The sequence below is a fragment of the Dipodomys merriami genome, unplaced genomic scaffold (genome assembly GCF_024711535.1).
Source record: "Dipodomys merriami isolate MVZ:Mamm:240054 unplaced genomic scaffold, mDipMer1.0.p SCAF_4, whole genome shotgun sequence".
NCBI lineage: Eukaryota > Metazoa > Chordata > Mammalia > Rodentia > Heteromyidae > Dipodomys > Dipodomys merriami.
Genome location: NW_027205603.1, coordinates 3,778,707 through 3,798,080, shown reverse-complemented (window position 1 = coordinate 3,798,080; position 19,374 = coordinate 3,778,707). Strand labels below are relative to the sequence as shown.

The following is a 19,374-nucleotide window of genomic DNA, read 5'->3' as shown; positions in this document are numbered from 1 at the left end:
CCGACAAAAATAAAAAAAATGTATGACAGCTGGGCACCTGGACGCCAGTGGCTCACGCTTGTAATCCTAGCTACTTAGGAGGCTGAGATCTGAGGATCACGATTCAGAGCCAGCCCAGGCAAGAAAGTCCATGAGACTCTTATCTCCAATAAACCACTAGAAAACTAGAAGTGGCGCTTTGGCTCAAGTGGTAGAGCGCTAGCCTTGAGCTAAAGAGATCAGGGACAGTGCCCAGGCCCAGAACCAGCAACAACAACAAAGTAGTATGATAGAACCGTCCAGTCCTCCACTGAGTTTCCTTAACTGGGTGAAGTATCCAGAATGCTAACATGACTTTGATGTCTTTGTCCTTTGAAAGGTTACTCTGATGCAGAGAGCTAACAAGTACACATGTACTCAAAACACTGGCAAAATAAAATGAAACACTCTAAGGAAGAACTGATTGGCTGAGTGTCATGGGAGAGGGGAGGCAGTAGTGAAAAAGGGAAATGGGTTAAGTCAGGGAAGGGAGCAAGAAATGTCCCACAGCACTCAAAGTACTGCATGAGCTCAGTACTCACAGGGTGTCTAGCGCAAGGGGGATCTACAAATATGGGGTGGAAGCTTAGAACAAGGAGTGTCCAGATCAGGAAGGGTCTTCTTTGCCCCTAGGAACAAAGGGGCAAAGATCCCTGGTTACACCAGGGAGATCTTTACATTTATGCATAATGTCCCTATGACTTAATAATCTGGGGGAAAATTGCCAACATGACACTGAGATGCTACTGACAAGGCTTGCTGAGAGAGTCTCAATGAACAATGAGGGGATCACTCAGAAAACTGAGGCCGGAGGATGGAAAGTTCAAGGCAGACTGAGCTGCACAGCGCCTTCCAGGCTAGCCTAGAACAAACCAAAAAAAAAAAAAAAAAAAATTAGAAATCAATATAAGTTGACTAAAATGAAAGGGGGATAAAAAGGCCAATCTCTTGCTTCAAATCAAACTAATTTAAAGGGGTGCTACTCAGAGAAGGTATGATTTAAAACTAGAAAACTAGCTCTTATTTAAGATTTTCAAAATAAAAATTAATCTCATAAGATTGAGGTCATAAACTGTCAAGTTAACAAAAATGATCATATTTATCTTTAGAAAATCCATTCTTCCTCCTCTGATCATGCCAGGATCAGAAGAAAGCATTAATGATTTCTCTAGAGCTCTTCATGACCACTTCTGTTTGGAGATAGGCCTCTATAAAGATAATATGGCACTCTGCATTAGATGATGTACATAAAGGAGAGAAGGAAAATGCTTGAGGAATGTGAACTATGGACGAGAGGTTAAAACGAATCAAAAGTTGAGAATCCCTCATCTGAGAATCTAAAAATCTAATATGCTCCCAAATCTAGAAAGTTTTGAAAACGAACACAACACAAATGTGACAGGTCATAGTCAAAGTACAGGTAGAATAAAACTATTAAACGAAAGTATCTTCTGTTTAAGTACATATACTGTTATTATTTGAATGTATTTCAAGTTGGGGGAGGGGGTCCATCCCCAAGAACACATTTAACAACACACTCTTGGGAAAGTAAACTAACTTTTCTGGAGGATCTTGGCTGCTTCCACAGTAAATGCTAGGTAAGACTGAGTGATTCTTAAATTACTTCTGCAACCAAACTCACAGACAGCTAGTCAGGCTTTTCCTTCTCCTCTGCCTTTGCATTCACACCGACTCTCAGAGTATGCCACGGCCTCTAGAACACACGTTTCAAAACAAGAACAGGGCCAGAGTGACCTGGATCGATGTTTCAAAACAGAGCAGACAGAGTCCAGTTCAGAGTGCCCAGACATATTTATTTTGGAAGGGGAGACTATTCTGGAAGCCCTAGTTCTAAAGCTGGGAAAGTGGCAGGAGGTGTGTGGGCAGCTCTGGGCCTCTGCAGGGGTCTTCTCACTCTCCCTTCTTTTCACAGTTCTGTGTGTGTTTTATTTCAACAGATTCCCTAGACTTACACCCCAATTGATCCCCTAGTTTAACAGCCTACATTTTTTAATTAGTAAAAAATGCTAATGACTTTGAGTATTTTTTTACAAAGACTAATCCTTGAAACATATTTCCCAAGTCCTTTTAAAATTTTTAAAGGAAAACTGTACTACAATAAAAAAAAAATATCTGGGCTGGGCATGTAGCTTAAGCAGTAGAGTGCTTGCCTAGCCTGCTTGAAGCCCTGGGTTCGATTCCACAACACCACATACACAGAAAAAGCCAGAAGTGGTGCTGTGGCTCAAGTGGTAGAGTGCTAGCCTTGAGCAAAAAGTTCAGGGACAGTGCCACGCCCTGAGTTCAAGCCCCAGAACTGGCAAAAATAAAATCCATGCTAGTCACTAGTGACTCATGCTTATAATCCTAGCTACTCAGGAAGCTGAGATCTGAGGATCATGGTTCAAGGCCAACCTAGACAGGGAAGTCCAGGAGACTCTTATCTCCAATCAACCACCAGAAAAGTGGAAGCAGAGCTGTAAAGTGGTAGAGTGCTAGCCTTGAGCACAAAAGCTCAGGAATAGCATTCTAGCCCCATGACCAACTGGAAAAAAAAGTCCATACAATATTATGAGGGACAAAATATTGTGGGGTAACAGAATTATTCTTAACAGAAAAAAACTGTTTATGACACACTTTTTGTAAGGTAGGAAGTAGGATCAAACCCAGGGCCTTATGCAAACAAAGCAAGAACTCTACTCTTGAGCTATGTTCCCAGGACCATGGCCAATTCAAATTTAATTTTTTTTTGGGGGGAGGGTCATTCATAGGGCTTGAACTTGGGGCCTGTGCATTGTCCCTGAGCTCTTTTGCTCAAGGCTAGCACTCTACCACTTTAAGCCACAGCATCACTTCTGCTTTTCTGGTAAGTAATTGGAGATTAGAGTCCTCCGGACTTTCCTGCTTTGAAATGCAATCTTCAGATCTCAGTCTCAGCCTCTTGAGTAGCTAGGATTACAGGCATGAGACGCCAGTGCCCAGCTCAAATTTACTTTAAAACTTAAGATTTTAGCTTCTAATCACCCGGTAATTTATTACTATGATAAAACTGAACTGGGGGGGGGGGGGGTGTTCTGGTCGTGGGGCCTGAACTCTGGGCCTGGGAGCTATCCCTCAGCTCTTCAGCTCAAGGCTAGCGCCAGCGCCACTTCCAGCTTTTTTCTTTTTGCTTATGTGGTGCTGAGGAATCGAACCCAGGGCCTCATGCATGCAAGGCAAGCAAGCGCTCTACCACTGAGCCACCTTCCCAGCCCCTGCCTATATTTTCTCAATTTAAATATGTCAAAAGTACAGAAGAGAAACAGGAAGAATGACTAAGGAATTAGAACAAACAAAATAATCTGATCTTATCTTGATGGTCAATTTAGTAATAGAACTACTACCATTTTAATTTTTGAAATGTGATTTTAAGTGGGTGCTAAATTATAAACTTGATAATAAAGATAATTTTATGAACTTGATAATAATTTTATAATATGAACTTGATATTTTATGAACTTGATAATAATTTTATAAACTTGATAATAAAGATAATTTTATGAACGTATTATTCTAAAAAAAAAGTGATACAAGTTAAGGTTCTATATTCACTTGCTTTAAAAAACAAAACAAAGCAAAACAAAAAACGCCACAGTAAGACCTAAAGAAGCAATTCTAAGACACAGGTCTTCATTCTCTATTTTTTTAATTCATATTTATAAATATTGATCTCAGTCCTTGGGTAATCCTTACCTTGCCAATTAAAAATGAGAAAATATATTAGTACACTTGCAGTTTGCCATTCTGTCAGATAATCTTTAATGCTCACAGGTTTTAGAAGAACATATGTGGTCTAGGAGATTACTGTGCAAGGCTTTTCCTGATTAAGATGATTACCCAGATGGTCAATACCCCTTCTGAAGGGAGAAGACAGTGCTGAGCCATCTTGCAAAATCCAAACACAAACGTCAACATTTGAGTGGCTTAGCTGAGTTACAGCAAACAATAATTTAGATTTCTTTTACATTCATTTCACCTACACTCTGAGAAAGTGAGTTTAAAAAAAAATCTCACTTCTAAAATTTTATCCTGGGTCCACAATAGTTTAGAAGATTTTTGTCAAGTGAAATTTTCAAGATGGTATCAACAAAGTACTTTTAAACCAAAGTCACAAATTTATATTCTAGGTCAAAAAGAAGCCTCTATACTGAATTCTAAACAAAATTATAGTTCCTCTATAAGCCATAAATCCCTTGAAATAATATGTTGTTAAATATTAAATGTTACATAATCTACAATGTGACGAATTCTCAGATAAAACAGTGACAATTTAATTTTGAAGAAGACAAAATATATTTATGAAATTTTTTATGCCTACCTGTTTTTAACATGCTATGAAATATGGAGAATGACATTCTAGGTCCACATTTTTAAAAATGAAAAGAGCTGCTGTGGCTCACACCTGTATTCCTAGCCACTTGGGAGGCTGAAAGTGGTAGGATTGTGGGTCAAGGCCAAGAGCAGAAAGCCTCTTGAGACTCCTTTTCAATTCAAGCTGGTGCAGTGGAGTGGTGTGTACCTGTTATCCCAAGCTGTGAAGGAGACTGAGATTGGGAGGATCACAGTGCCAGGCCAGCCTGGACAAAGGAGTATGAAAGACTCCATCCCATGGAGAAAAGCTGGATGTGGTGGTGCATGCGTGTGATCTCAGCAAGGATGGCAAGCCTAAAGTGAGCAGACTGCGACACCTTATCTTAAAAAAATAATCACTGCAAAATGAGGCTGGAGGTATGGCTCAGTGGTAATGTGCCAGCCTTGCAAGGCCTTCAGTTCAAATCCCTAGCACTAAGTAAGAAAAAAATAAAAAATAAAAAAGATTCTAGCTGAAAACGGAAAGAAATACATGTAAAAATGGAACTAATGACATATAAAAAGGTTACTTTTTTCTTGTATTTCTATCCAAGCTCCTTCCTAAGTCATTCCCTCAACTTTTACCAGGTTGAATTTCCCACCAGCCAAATGCTCTTACTATAGATGGGCAAATGTCTTAAAGAGTGAACAAATGCAGCAGGAGTGCTCACTGGACATTATGCTGAAAACAAACTATACAACTTGTGGTAGGACCAGGAGGGAAAAACTGGGAGAGAGCAAGGGAAGGGGGTGCCATTTTCCAAAAAGAAATGCACTCCTTACCTGACTTAAATAACTGTAGCTGGGCTGGGAAGATGGCTCAGTGGTAGAGCGCTTGCCTTGCATGCCTGAGGCCCTGGGTTCGATTCCTCAGCACCACATAAGCAAAAAAAGAAAAAAGCCGGAAGCGGCTCTGTGGCTCAAGTGGTAGAGCGCTAGCCTTGAGCTGAAGAGCTGAGGGACAGCGCCCAGGCCCAGAGTTCAGGCCCCATGACCGGACCCCCCCCCCCCCAAAAAAAAAAACCAAAAACAAAAACAAAAAAAACAAACAAACAAAAAGAACAGGCTTACTCTCTGTGTACTTCCTAATTGGCCAACACATGGTTTCCACCCCACTGGTCCAAATCCTTACAGCCTGGGCACAGTTCGTGGTGAGGATACGTGTTTGGGACTATGGGGCTGGGGAGCTCAGACAATCAGAGAACCAGGGGTGTAGACAAGGAGGATGTGTCCTCTGAAATAAGGAAACAGGAAAAAATGGATGAGAAAGAATCCTTGCAGATGCTATGATTAAGAGGTATAAATTGCAAGACAAGGCTGGATGGAGGTAGAAACCAGAGGCTAGCTTAGCAGAAAGCATACAGGCTGAGGCTGAATCCTATCTGCTGAGTCCTGTCTGCTGGAACAAGGGGGTGGATCCTAGCACTGAGTATGTGACTTGCAGTATTATTCGCTTGTGCAGTAAGCCTGTCTGTAATTCGGGCCACTAAGGTAGGGGCAGGGAAGAGAATCACCGCATTAGTACACCCAGAGGCTAATCTGTGAATTTACTCTGACAACTCAGGGACTATCCACATCCACTGATTGAGATCATATTTCCATCATTTCAAAAGAAATGGGAAAACTCCATCGCTAAAGCTTTACAAGTAACAGAAATGAAGTTATTCAAGTTCTAAAATGACCAACTGCCCTAGATATTATTACATATTTACTAGGGGAAAATCTATACTAATTGACTTGTGAACTAGTGAACCTTTTAAGAAAAGGTGGAAAGTTAGCCAGGTGCTGGTGGCTCATACCTGTAATCCTGGTTACTTAGGAAACTGAGATCTGATGATTATGGTTTCCCAGATATGAAAGCTTATGAAACTCCGATCTCCAATTAGCCACCGAAAAGCCAGAAGTAGAACTGTGGTAGAACAAAAGCCTTGAGCATAAAAGCTCAAGGAAGTGCCTAGGCCCTGAGTGAGTTCAAGCTTAAAAAAAAAAAACATTGGAAAGTTAAGAGACAGACATAGGCAGAGAGAGAGATAGAAAAGGAGAGAGAGAAAAAAATATGAGAAAGAAAAAGGAAATGAGAAAAGGTGTAAGGTGACTGGGCCCGGTGGCATGTGCCTATAGTCCCGGCTACTCAGAAGGTTGACATAGGAAGATTGCCTGGACCCAGGAGTTTGGGTCAGGCCTGGGTGACATACTGAGACTTATCTCTTCCACAAAACAAATAAACAAAACAATTTTGGAAGGTTACAACATTGTGCCTCACACAAACAAAATCCTTATTGTAGAGGAAAAAAATTCAAATCATATGTGGAAAAAAAAAGAAATGTTCCAAACCAGGGAAAGCTTAAGCATCAAAGTTTTGGTATTCTAACTCTTCTTGCTGTTCAGGAAGTCAAGGATGCGCAAAGATGTCTCTATATACTAATCAGTTCTCATTTTACAGAAGGTCTGCATGTAACTGAAAGCAAGTATGTTTGTATTATACCTCAGCACTGGCAGAGTTCTTCAAGGATGTATAGCTATTTGAGCTCATGGGTGCCTATCCGTTCTCTTCTTCCTTCTTCTCCTTCTTCCTTCTTCCTTCTTCCTTCTTTCTTTCTTCTTTCTTCTTCTTCTTCTTCTTCTTCTTCTTCTTCTTCTTCTTCTTCTTCTTCTTCTTCTTCTTCTTCTTCTTCTTCTTCTTCTCTTCTTCTTCTTCTTCTCTTCTTCTTTTCTTCTTCTTTTTCTTCCCCCCCCTCCTCCTCCAAGTCCTCCTCCTCCTCCTCCTCCTTCTTCTTCTTTGGTGCCTGTCCTGGGGCTTGAACTCCAGACTTAGGTGCTTTCTCTGAAGCCTTTGTGTTCAAGGCTAAGAGCTACACCACTTGAGCCACAACTCCACTTCTGGCCTTTTTGGTAGTTAATTATAGTAGGAACATCACAGACTTTAACTGCCTGTGCTGGCTTTAAACTGTAATCTTCAGATCTCAATCTCCTGAGTAGCTAGGATTATAGGTGTGAGCTACCATACCTTTTTTTAAGAATTTATTTGTGGATCCTGGGGCTTGAACACTGGGCTTGGGCTCTGTACATAACTTAAGGTTAGTGTTCTACCAGTTGAGCCACAGCTCCCACTTTCAGCTTTTTTAGTGGTTAACAGGAGATAAGAGTCTCATGGACTTTTTTGACCAGACTGGCTTTGAACCATGATCCTCAGATCTCACCCTCCTGAGTAGCCAGGATTTCAGGCATGAGCACCAAACACCTGGCTGGCTTACCATTCTTGTTTAGCAGTTGTTCCCCATGTGGTTTCTCTATGATAAACGTGTTGGTTTTATAAGAAAAACATGCTAAAATATTTAATGTGCAAATATATAAAAAGTCCTTGATATTTGGGAGATAACCATTGTACAGATTTTATTGTAAGCTTTACTAGGTTGTTTGGGAAACAAGAAATCATTTTACAGTATGGGACTCTTGTTTATAATACCACCAGAACTAATAGAGTTTTACCATGAGAAAAAATGTACAACAGCCTGGAATTTCTGGCAACAAGGAAAAAGACATACGTACGGTTGCGTAAAGTCTCGAGTGATGAAATCAGAGCTCTTGAAAAGTAGAAAGATGTCACTGAGGGTTCTGCACTTCAGGGAGCTGTTCATTGCTATCCAGTAGGCATCCTAAACAAGAAAGTGTAAGATAGCTACTGAGTGGCACATGTCCCCTGTTATGAATGACTCAAAATGTTACCACTTCAAGGACTAGAAGAGAAATACTACTGTCAAATGATCCTTGTCCACAGGAGAAGCATGACCACTGCCCGGCTGATGACCACCACATGCTGACACTCAGTCACACACTGAGGCGCATTGTGGTCCTCCTGCCTCAACCAGGACCCAGTCGCCTTCCAATGTTTCTCTGACTGATGAGGGAAGAAGGGGAGAATGAGATATCAAATTCCCTGAAGCTAAAAGATGATGGCGGTAGAGCAGCCTCCCAAGACTCTCCAAGAACAAAAGCAGTCATTGTCTCTGTCCTGTTTGGGGAGAAGGGTAGCCAAACTCCTTAATTTGGGTAGTCAGGGGGGGTTAAGACCCATGTCTAGCAAATCTGGGAGGGAAATCGTGAGATACTTTAATCATCATAACTTAAAACAGTGAAGTTATTGGACGTAGGAGCAAAACAAGAAAGAATAGCAGCCATAATGCTCCAAGAAATTAATAAATAACACATGGAATGAACTTCAGAATCCTGTCACAGTCAGCAACACAAGAGGTGGAGACTGTCTTATGGCAGAACAAATACTATTTCACACACCCACAAAGTCTAAAGGAAAGGCAACAGGAAATATGCAGGTGAGCCTACCCTTGGGGCACTCCAGTTGAGCTTAGGAAAGACACTGCCTCCCAACAAGTTGATGGCTTCCTGGACTTTCGTGGTGAACTCAGGAAATTCGGGGGCCTGCAGGGAAAGAAGAAATCATGGAACAAGTCAACACCATCACAGTAAACATGAAAAACAGAATGCACACCTCAGAACATTAAGTACTATTTAAATGTCTGCACTCAAGAGTCAGTAATAAAATAATGTGTAGCAGAAAGGGAACATAAAATGACACTCTACAAAACAATTGAAGCCCCACAAATGTAGTCAGGCAAATGTCACCACACAGCTGGGATGTGAGGATAGAATGAATGGTTCTTTCTGTACAATGACATAAATCCGGTGTTCATGGAGTGGAAGGAGACAGGGAGTAACAATTGTGCATGTATTGCAGGTCTCAGGAACAACACCATGCTTTCTTCCACCTTCCCTACACAGGGGACTCATCTCAGAGCCTTGAGTCACATCCCGGTCCTTAGCTTTTACTTTTTCAGATAGACTTTTGCGCTTTGGCATGAACAGCTAGTGACTACAATCTTCCTCCCTCTGCCTCCTGAGCAGCTCGAATTATGACACCACAGCTTTTGCATTTGTAGGAAGAGAGTTGTGACAGGTCCTCAAAATGTTTCATTAGAATGAAAATAAACTGTAATAAGTTTGTGTTTAAAAACTTCCAGACAAATTTGACAATAAACAAAACTCCAAAATAGGGCACTGGTCAAGATAAAATATCCTTTCTTTCTGGTAGATGTAAAAAAAAAAATATTAAATGTATACAAGTGACTGAAACCTTCTAAGTATTTATTTCAACCATGAAGTACTAGAAATACTGTAGATAAAAAGAAACTTAAGCATGATTACCAGAATGCACTGCTTGCAGTTGAGGGGGACAGCAGAGAAGAAAAAGGAAGAGGGGAAGCCAATGCTCAGGAGAGACAGAGCACAAAGAAATCACCATAGTGCTCCACAGACACTGTGCTGCAATATCCCCTTAAGTTCAGGGTGGAGGGAGGAAGTGCTATCATAACTTCAAAAGGTATGGGGGGAGGTGGAGGGAGTTGCTGGAGCTAGAGTAGGCTTGGAATTAACCACACTCCAAAAATAATTCCACTTAGGCCAGTTTCGAGGAGAAAAAATTCTGACAAAAGTCTAGCAATGAATCGTAGACATAAATTTAAAAGATGATAATCTATCTCCAAACTAGAGATAGTTTTTTGTTGTCAGGTTTTTATTTGTTTAGTGGTGCTGGGATCGGTTCCCGGGCCTCATACGTGCTCAGTAAGCAAGTACTTTACCACTAAGCTGACCCCAGCCCTGGAAACAGTTTAAGCAGGAGGCTAATGAGCAAAGATGAGAGAGCTTGAGGCCAATTATGCGACAAGGAAAAAGTCTGTCATCCAGAGTGGTTAAAAGCAGTATCTACTAATTACTTAAAAGAATGTCATTGCATCTATGTTCCTTTGATTTCTTCAATTTTGAGGCGGGTATACAGGGGTTGAACTTTTACTGCCCCAACCTCAGTCTTGAATCCCTCCAAGAAGCTTTAGTTTGGCAGAAAATGGTATTCCTATGTCAAAACCAGGGCTCAACCCATGCTCACTGTGCAAGACCTATGTCACTCTTTCCACACCTTGGTGCACAGAATGTGGAAAACATACACATGTGTGCACATGTACTCTGCTCTGATTGGAATATCTGTGCCCCTCCAAAATTCATGGTGAATTCTAAGCCCCAGGTGGCAAAATTAAGAGATGGGTCCTCTGGGAAGCAATTAAGTCATGAAGGCTGGACTCAAATGAAATGAATATGCTTTTTTTTTTTTTTTGGTCCATCGTCTTTTTTTTTTTTCTTTTTTTAATCTTGAAGCAAACAACATTTATTAGTTCACAATCTTTCATAGCCAAATTTTCAAACAACAATCAAATTGTGTCAATATAAGAAGTCTTAATTTACATGCTTCTTACTTCTCTCCTTCCCTCCTTCTTTCATTCTCCTCCTTCCCTCTATCTTCCTTTCTTCCTGCTCTTCTTCCTTTCTGTCTTTCCTTTCCTTTCTTCCCTCTCTTCTTCTTTTCTGCCTTGCCTTGCCTGCCTGCCTGCCTTCCTTCCTTCTTTTCCTTCCTTCCTTCCTTCCTTCCTTCCTTCCTTCCTTCTTTCCTGCCTGCCTGCCTGCCTTCCTTCCTTCCTTCCCTCCTTTCACGCTTCCCCTCTCCCTCAATCCCTCTCTCTCTTTTTTCTCTCTTTCTCTCTCTCTCTCTCTTTCTTTCTTTCTTTCTTTTTATTTTATTTTATTTTATTTGTGAACATACTGTACAGAGGGGTTACAATTACATGGGCAGGATAATGCATACATTTCTTACCAAGCATTGCAGCCTCCTCCTTTGTTTACCCTTCACCTCCCTTCCCAGCCTCCCCCCTCCCTCCCCACCCAACCGTCTTCTTTTTTTGTTGGTTGTGGGACTTGAACTCTGGGCTTGGGCCCTGTCCCTGCGCTCTTCATCTCAAGGCAAGCACTCTACTGCTTGAGCCACAGCACCACTTCTAGTTTTCTGGTGGTTTATTGGTACTTTTTATTTTTAAAAAATTCTTTTTCAAGGTTTAAGAAGCTTTATCTGTGATAAGAGATACATGTGGGGAGTGGGGGATGCTATATCTCTTATTCAATTAGTATGATTGCAGCCCTCAGGTTAAGCTTCCGCACTAAAAAAAAATTGTTTGTTTTGGTTAATCATTTCAAAGTCATTTTTATACTAAGTATTTTCATCTATGCTGTAAAAAAATATATATATATATTTTTTTTTGGGGGGGGTCTGGTCGTGGGGCTTGAACTCTGGGCCTGGGTGCTGTCCCTCAGCTCTTCAGCTCAAGGCTAGCACTCTACCACTTGAGCCACAGCGCCACTTCCAGCTTTTTTCTTTTTGCGTATGTGGTGCTGAGGAATCGAACCCAGGGCCTCTGGCATGCAAGGCAAGCGCTCTACCACTGAGCCACCTTCCCAGCCCGTGTAAAAATATTTTTATTACTAACATACCTTAGTTCTACATGTGAGGTTTCATTGTGTCATTTCCATACATGTATACAATGCATCCCAATTAGCCTTACCTCCTCTGTTACTCTCTTTCACACTCTCTCTGCTTCCCCCCATAACTTTTGTGCTGATGCTGGAGCTTGAACTCTTAAGTATTTTCCCTTCGCTTTTTCATTCAAGGCTAGTACCCTACTACCTGAGCCACAGCTCCACTTCTGGCTTCTTTTTCTATTCTTTTTCTCTGTGCTTAGTTAGAGACAAGAATTTAATGGGTGTTTTCTGCCTGAGCTGGCTTTGAATTGTGATCCTCAGATCTTAGCCTCCTGAGTCACTAGGATTACAGGTGTGAGCCACTGGTCCTTAGCCCTCTCACTACTTCTTTTTTTTTTTTGTCAGTCATGGGCTTGAACTCTGGGCCTGGGCTCTGTTCCTGCGCTCTTCAGCTCAAGGCAAGCACTCTAACACTTGAGCCACAGTGCCACTTCTGGTTTTCTAGTGGTTAATTGGAGATAAGAGTCTCACAGACTTTCCTGCCCAGGCTGGCTTTGAACCGTGATCCTCAGATCTCAGCCTCCTGAGTAGCTAGGATTACAGGTGTGAGCCACCAGCGCCCGGCCTCTCACTACTTCTTACAACAGTTCCAGCAGGCTTCATTTTTCTATTTTCACAGATTAAAAAAAAAAAAAAGGCCAATATGCCCAAACCAAAAGCATAACAGAAAAATTAAGGCAAAGCATTAGCTATGTGTTTCAATCAAGAAGAAAAGGCATTTTTTTCCTGCTAAACTATGACTACAGTTACTTTTCAGAATAATAAATAATAGCCCAAAGACTAGTAGATGTTTCAGCAGGCATTAACCCTTGGGACTAACACTCATGAAAGCTGTGAGGCTGGTGTAGTGCTGGTACTGCTTTGTTCTTACCGTAAGTGTGGCTGTGTTTTCATCATCAGACCACTGCATAGAGAAAAGGACAGAAACAAAACATTCAGTTTCAATATTGAACTTGGATTCCAAAGGCAATGTTCCACCTAAAAATGATGTATCTTTCCCTGAACGTAATCTATACCATGCAAAAATTAAGACTTTAAATTACAATAGTCTACAGAACAGACTATTTTCTACCAACCTGTATTTCTTCAGCCTCATCATCACTGTCCGGGTGAGAAGGTGTTGGTGTATCTTCCCTAAAAAGTATAAAGCAAAAATTACAGGAGAAAAAGACCTGGTGCTATGTAGTCATAATTTCAACCATACTGAGTTTATTCAGAAAAGCATCCTTAGAACTGGAGAGCTAGCTGAAGAGCTGAGGGACAGCGCCCATGTGCAGAGTTCAGGCCCCATGACTGGACCCAAAAAAAAAAAAAAAAGAACTGGAGAGCTATATATGGAATTCATTTTTTGAGAGAATTCAAAAATATATTATATATTAATTCCATATAAAATATCTTACATAATTATATCTTATATAATTATATACTGTTATGTATAATTATAACATATAATTATATATTATATATATATATGGAATTAATGACAGTATGCTACCAGAAAATAGTGGACTAAGACACTTCTGTCTTCCCTACAAAAACAGGAACCACCTAAACAGCTATGGAAGATGTGGAAGGGGTCATGACAGATCAACTATGGAGGACAATATGCTGAGGTATAAAAATGAGATCTCTTGTATAGCTTTGTTTGCAGTAGACAATGACGTTCTATTCTAAAAACAGAAGATATAAACTCAAAAGGATATAAAATGCCCTACCCATCTTTCTGTTATCCTCAGAAGAAAATTGTACAATCAGCCAGGCATGGTGGTTTATGCCTATAATCTCATCCCCAGGGAGGCAGGGAGAGGAGAATAAGTTCAAGGCTATCCTGGGCTAAACAGAGAAGCCCTATCTTAAAGAAAAAGGGAGAAGGGGAGCTCAATGGTAGATCACTGTCTATTATGGACAAGACCCTTGGGTTCTATCTGAAGCATTATAAAAATAAGGGAAAAAGGAAGAGAAGAAAAGAAGGAAGGAAGGAAGGAAAAAAGGAAGGAAGGAAGGAAGGGAGGGAGGGAGGGAGGGAGGGAGGGAGAAAAAGGCCCTACTCTTAACACAGAGATCAGAGAAAATTGCTCAACTTGACAACTAGTTGTTATTAGAAGGGAAAATATTCAATTTTGAAACTATAAATTGAGTGTTGACAAGGCACCTAGGACAAAGCAAGAGAATGGTGAACTAACTCATTTGTTTTGTATACTAAATGCTGAGATTTAATCATTACCTTTCTTTATGACAAAATTTAAAGAATGTTGCTCTGATATACATTACCTTCCTGAAACCACCAGAGTTCCATCATCGAGTAAATAATCCTTCACATTCTGAGGAAGTGGAAGAATAACACTGAAAAACACATATCAAAACCAGGCATTATTCAAAAGACCAACCCCAGCAGAGAGAAAAAAGGTCTGCATCTGACTAACTTTTGAACTAGCTGTTTCCTTTATTTTAATATGAAGTGGAAAATATTAATAGCATGCATCTGGTAACACAGGTAATTAGGGAAAAGAAGAATATAAATAAAGATTGTAGTTCACATAATTAGTAAATTAATCTTCATGGCAAAGAAAGAAAGAAAAAAAGACTCCATACATATCCCAAGAGCTGGATGGGAATCACATATGAAATCTGGAAGCTCTAGACAACTCTAAGTGAGTACAGTGATTCTGTTCTTTAAGAAGTTAAAGGGCCCATGCTGCTGATCACATATATAGTATATAACATGTGAGCACCGTTATATATTACAGACTGTGATAGACAATTTGCTCCAGAAAAGTTAGAATGAACTTGTGACTTTAAATGTGCATCATTATTCCACAATACTGTGAATTTCCGGAAATTAAGTAATCACTTAACCACAATCAAAAAAAAAAAAAAAAAAAAGAACCTCGGGGAAGGGAGGGAGGGAGGGGATGGTAGGGGGAAAACAATGGAGGGGGTAACAATGTTCAAGAGGAAGTGTACTCATTACCTCACTCATGTAACTGTAACCCTCTGTATAGTATCTTTACAATAAAAAAATTAAAAAAAAAAAAAGAAGTTAAAGGGTACTGGGTGCCGGTGGCTCACGCCTATAATCCTAGCTATACAGGAGGCCAAGATCTGAGAATTACGGTTCAAAGCCAGCCCAGGCAGGAAACTCTGTGAGACTCTTATCTCCAATAAACCACCAGAAAACCTGAAGTGGCAATGTGGCTCAAGTGGTAGAGATGGCACTGTGGCTCAAGTGGTAGAGCGCTCGCCTTGAGCTGAAGAGCTGAGGGACAGCGCTCAGGCCCAGAGTTCAAGCCCCACAACTGACAAAAAAAAGAAAAGAAAAGAAAAGAAAGAAAAAAAAAGTCTATCTCTTCAACTAACATTGTAAATCTACTAAATTGGGAGAGGGGTGTTTGCTTGTTTGCTGGTTCTGGAGCTTGAACTTAGGGCCTGGGCACTGTAACTAAGCTTCTTTTGCTCAAGCCTAGTGCTCTACCACTTGAACCACACAGCTCCACTTCTGACTTTTTTGAGTAGTTTATTGGAGATAAGAGTCTCACAGCCAAGCACCAGTGGCTCACGCCTGTAATCCTAGCTACTCAGGAGGCTGAGATCTGAGGCTCTCTGTTCAAAGACAGCCCGGGCAAGAAAGTCCGTGAAACTCTAATCTCCAATAAACTACCAGAAAACTGGAAGTGGCACTATAGTTCAAGTGGTAGAGCACTAGCCTTGAGCTGAAGAGCTGAGGGACAGCGCGTAGGCCCAGAGTTTAAGCCCCACGACTGACAGGAAAAAAAAAAAAAAAAGAGTCTAACAGACTTTTCTGCCGAGGCTGGCTTTGAACCATGACCCTCAGATCTCAGTCTCCTGAACAGTTAGGATTACAGGCATAAGACAACAGTGCCTACCTAAATCTACTAAATTTTAAACAATTTCAAGTGAGCCCTTGCAACTTAAAAAAAGTCTCTTTAAAATTTTAAACTTTGAACTTGGCATTGGTGGCTTACACCTGTAAACTACTTAGGAATCTGAAATCTGGAGGCTTTCCAGATCTAAAGAATATATTTTCAAAACCTGCCAAGAGATTACATCTCTAATTAACTAGGGAAAATTCTGGGCTGGAGGCATGACTCAAGTGGTAGAGAACCAATCAAGCAAACAAGCTAAGTGAGATTAAGGCCCCTAAGTTAAAGCCCAGACGCTGACCAAAAATATAAATAACAATAATTTAATTAACTCAAATAATAAACTTTGAAGCCGGGGCGCTGGTGGCTCACGCCTGTAATCCTAGCTACTCAGGAGGCTGAGATCTGAGGATCGCGGTTCAAAGCCAGCCCGGGCAGGAAAGACCGTGAGACTCCTATCTCCAATAAACCACCAGAAAACCGGAAGTGGCGCTGTAGCTCAAGTGGTAGAGCGCTCGCCTTGAGCTGGAGAGCTGAGGGACAGCGCCCAGGCCCAGAGTTCAAGCCCCACGACCGACAAAAAATAAATAAATAAAATAATAAACTTTGAGGCCTTGACTTCAATCCTCAAAAATAAATTCCACCGATTAAGAAAATCTATTCAAAAAATGGATTTCAAAATCCATTGTCTGATTGCAAATGAGCCTTTCCAAATATTTAACTCTTACAAACTAAGTGTAGTGAAACTAAGGTTCTTAAAAATGAAAATTTATTGAAACAATTCCAATACTACTTAAAAACTTGACAATTTACAAATACAGTACACAAGTGATCATGATTCTAAACAAATTATGTAATTTAATTAGAATCACAAGGCTAATCAGTTAAATTTAGTATCTAAATTTAACATAATAAAATTATTCTGTGTAAATTATTTCATTGCTTCCATATTTAATTCTGGTTCAAGACATCCACTAAACAAACAATATCATCCCAAGAAATGACCTTAAGAGATGTGAAGTTCACTTTCTCAGGGCCCTGAGACTGAGAAATGTTAGCAAGATGTGAGTCCTAAGGTTTCCAGGCAATTTTCATCACCCCAGTGAGAGCTGGTAGGACCCTCTCATTATGCTAATAGCATCTTACGTCCCCTGATCATTGATTCAAGAGTCCATGTCCCTTGATTTTAAGTTACACTTTCAACCCGGACTTCAATCTAGATTCTTCCTTCAGGTTTCACTGTCCCTTACCTGGACTCATTTGGTTACTGTTTGATTCCCTTGTGATTTCTTTTTGCATATTCTTCCTATTTGGTAACTGGAGAATTCTTAGATGTTAAGTGACACAATGGTAGATTCTGCACAACTCTCATGACTCATCTAGTCCCACAATCATGTTTCTAAGGCCATCCTAATGACATTATCTTGTACTTACATTAAAACCAAGGAAGACACTAAAACGTATGAGGGGGCAGAGGTATAAAAGGGGAATAAAAGCAGTACAATATGACAGGTATTGCATGATATATAAATATAGCAAGTGCTAATAAAGAGAAATGAAATATGCCTTTAAGGGGGGGGGCATAAACAAGCCAGCACCAAACACACTTTACATAGAACTCAGTTGGCTGTCGGAGAAAGCCACAAGGCAGGGGAGAACACAATGAAGCCCATATGGCAGGTAAGAGAATTAAGTGACAAAACAGTTATCATATCAAATAAACATAGCTGTAAGCATAGAGATAAGTTGCTTCAAATGGAATTTCAGAAGTGAAGAGGCTTTTAAAAGATTATTCAATACAATCTTCACATTTTAGGGGGAAAAACTGATTTCAAAAGAAAAAATGGCTAGACAAAACTTCCCCTAGCTAACTATTCTTAAGTCTGAGTCAAAGTACTAAAATTTGTCAAAAATAAGTTTATATAGTCATCTCTGAATCATATTAATAAATATCAAGTAAAAATGCTGAGTCAATAATGAGAATGTGGTCTCTCAGCATTAAAGCTACTGGTGGTCACCACAGAACTCCACCTGACTGTCCTAGGTTGTGGAGGGGGTCCTGCCCTATTTGAGGTTCAGTGACATCATCACAGAACTACACGGACTGAAGAAGTGGGTTAAAAGCAGAAAAACAGTATAGTTTTAGGCAGCGCTGCTTAGCTGTGGACTGCAGTGATGCCAGGAAATCTCATCTGTTGGTTTCTTTTACAATTTCAGCTTCTTTTAAGAGAACTAAAGTTATTTTGTTTCAATGAGATTTTTATTAAATACAAAACATAGCTAGCAAAATTTCTGTGTTTACTATGGCCCAGATAGACACTCACACCCTCTCTTTCTCTCTCTCTGTATATATAGTCTCAAATAATGTCTGTAGCAAATCCTATTTCCTTAATTTTCTAAATGAGGTTAGAGCGATTAAGTAATTTACTGAAAATGCTGATGGAACTGGAATTCAAAGCCAGACAGATGGCTTTGACATCAGTCTCTTAATCACTGTATGCTTATACTGCACTCAGGCTACCAAAGGTAGCTGCACAGAAACCAAATGAGAGTTTTAATATTTTTTTCCATATAGAACTATATAGTACAGAACTATAATCCCAGCAGTCAGGAGTCTAAGGCAGTAGGATCTTGAGTTTGAAGCCAATCTGGGTTATGTTGTAAGTTCTAGTACAGTCTAGGTTACACAGAGAGATCTCATCTCAAAATAATAATAGCAATAATAATAATAATCTTCAGTACAAAAAATGTGTTACAAGTTCAGAAACATACTTTCTAACACACCAACACAAAAGAACTCACCCCATCATAATTTCAGACCCAGAGTCTACTTTCAATTATGCAAATTTGGAACCTCAGCTAGGAAAATAATTTGTGATAGAAAATAATCGCAGCTGCTGCTGGGCTCTTGTTTATTTATTTGTTTGTTTGTATGGGCTCATTCATCATTGTTTTACTTTAAACTCCATTAAACACTGCAAATAACCAGAAGAAGATTCTATATCAGAACAAGATGGAAAGAAATTCTCTTCTGAATAATCTTTTTCTCTTTCTTTCTTTCTTTCTTTCTTTCTTTCTTTCTTTCTTTCTTTCTTTCTTTCTTTCTTTCTTTCTTTCTTTCTAGATGGGGACTTGAACTTGGTGCCTGACATTTTTGCTCATTAACTGACTAACGCTCTACTAACTGAGCAATACCTCCAACCCTTGTCTTTTGAATAATCAACATCCTAAAATAGAACAGAATAGAAAGAATGGGATGATTGATGTTCATATAAATGACAACCCAGAAAATCCTACCAGGCCTTTGACCTACACCTCTTAATGAATGAAAGCCTACCCTTCCATCATGCTACAGATGATGATTCCTCTCACAGACTGGGGAGAGTCTTCTGGCTGCCTAGCCTTCATTGCCTTTTGCAATAGGATAAAGGATGAAAGTTAATTGTCTACCTATCCTGCAAACCCAGGACAGACCCCTTGCCCTAGGCCTGAGAACTAGGAAGCAAACACAGTTCTACTCTTCTCCCCCCCCCCGCCCCCCCCATAGATCGCTTCCTCTTACAGCCCAGGACCAGCCTAGTGTGTCACGGCTCTTCTCTGAAGAGTGGAATGTAATTGTCACAGGGGAGGGTGGTGGGTGGCAAAGCCC

The 19,374-nt window shown here is 40.3% G+C and overlaps 1 protein-coding gene across 1 annotated transcript in view; it reads right to left on the bottom strand.

The window, feature by feature from the left end:
- The window catches only part of Cdc123 (cell division cycle 123), a 37,101-nt gene that overhangs the window by 17,293 nt on the left and 434 nt on the right, over window positions 1-19,374 (bottom strand). The window contains exons 2-6 of the mRNA XM_069990359.1: window positions 14,116-14,187; window positions 12,921-12,978; window positions 12,716-12,748; window positions 8,749-8,844; window positions 7,957-8,063 (exon numbers count right to left, since the gene is read on the bottom strand). Coding sequence (XP_069846460.1) covers window positions 7,957-8,063; window positions 8,749-8,844; window positions 12,716-12,748; window positions 12,921-12,978; window positions 14,116-14,187 — 366 coding nt within the window. The remainder of the gene's footprint in view (window positions 1-7,956; window positions 8,064-8,748; window positions 8,845-12,715; window positions 12,749-12,920; window positions 12,979-14,115; window positions 14,188-19,374) is intronic.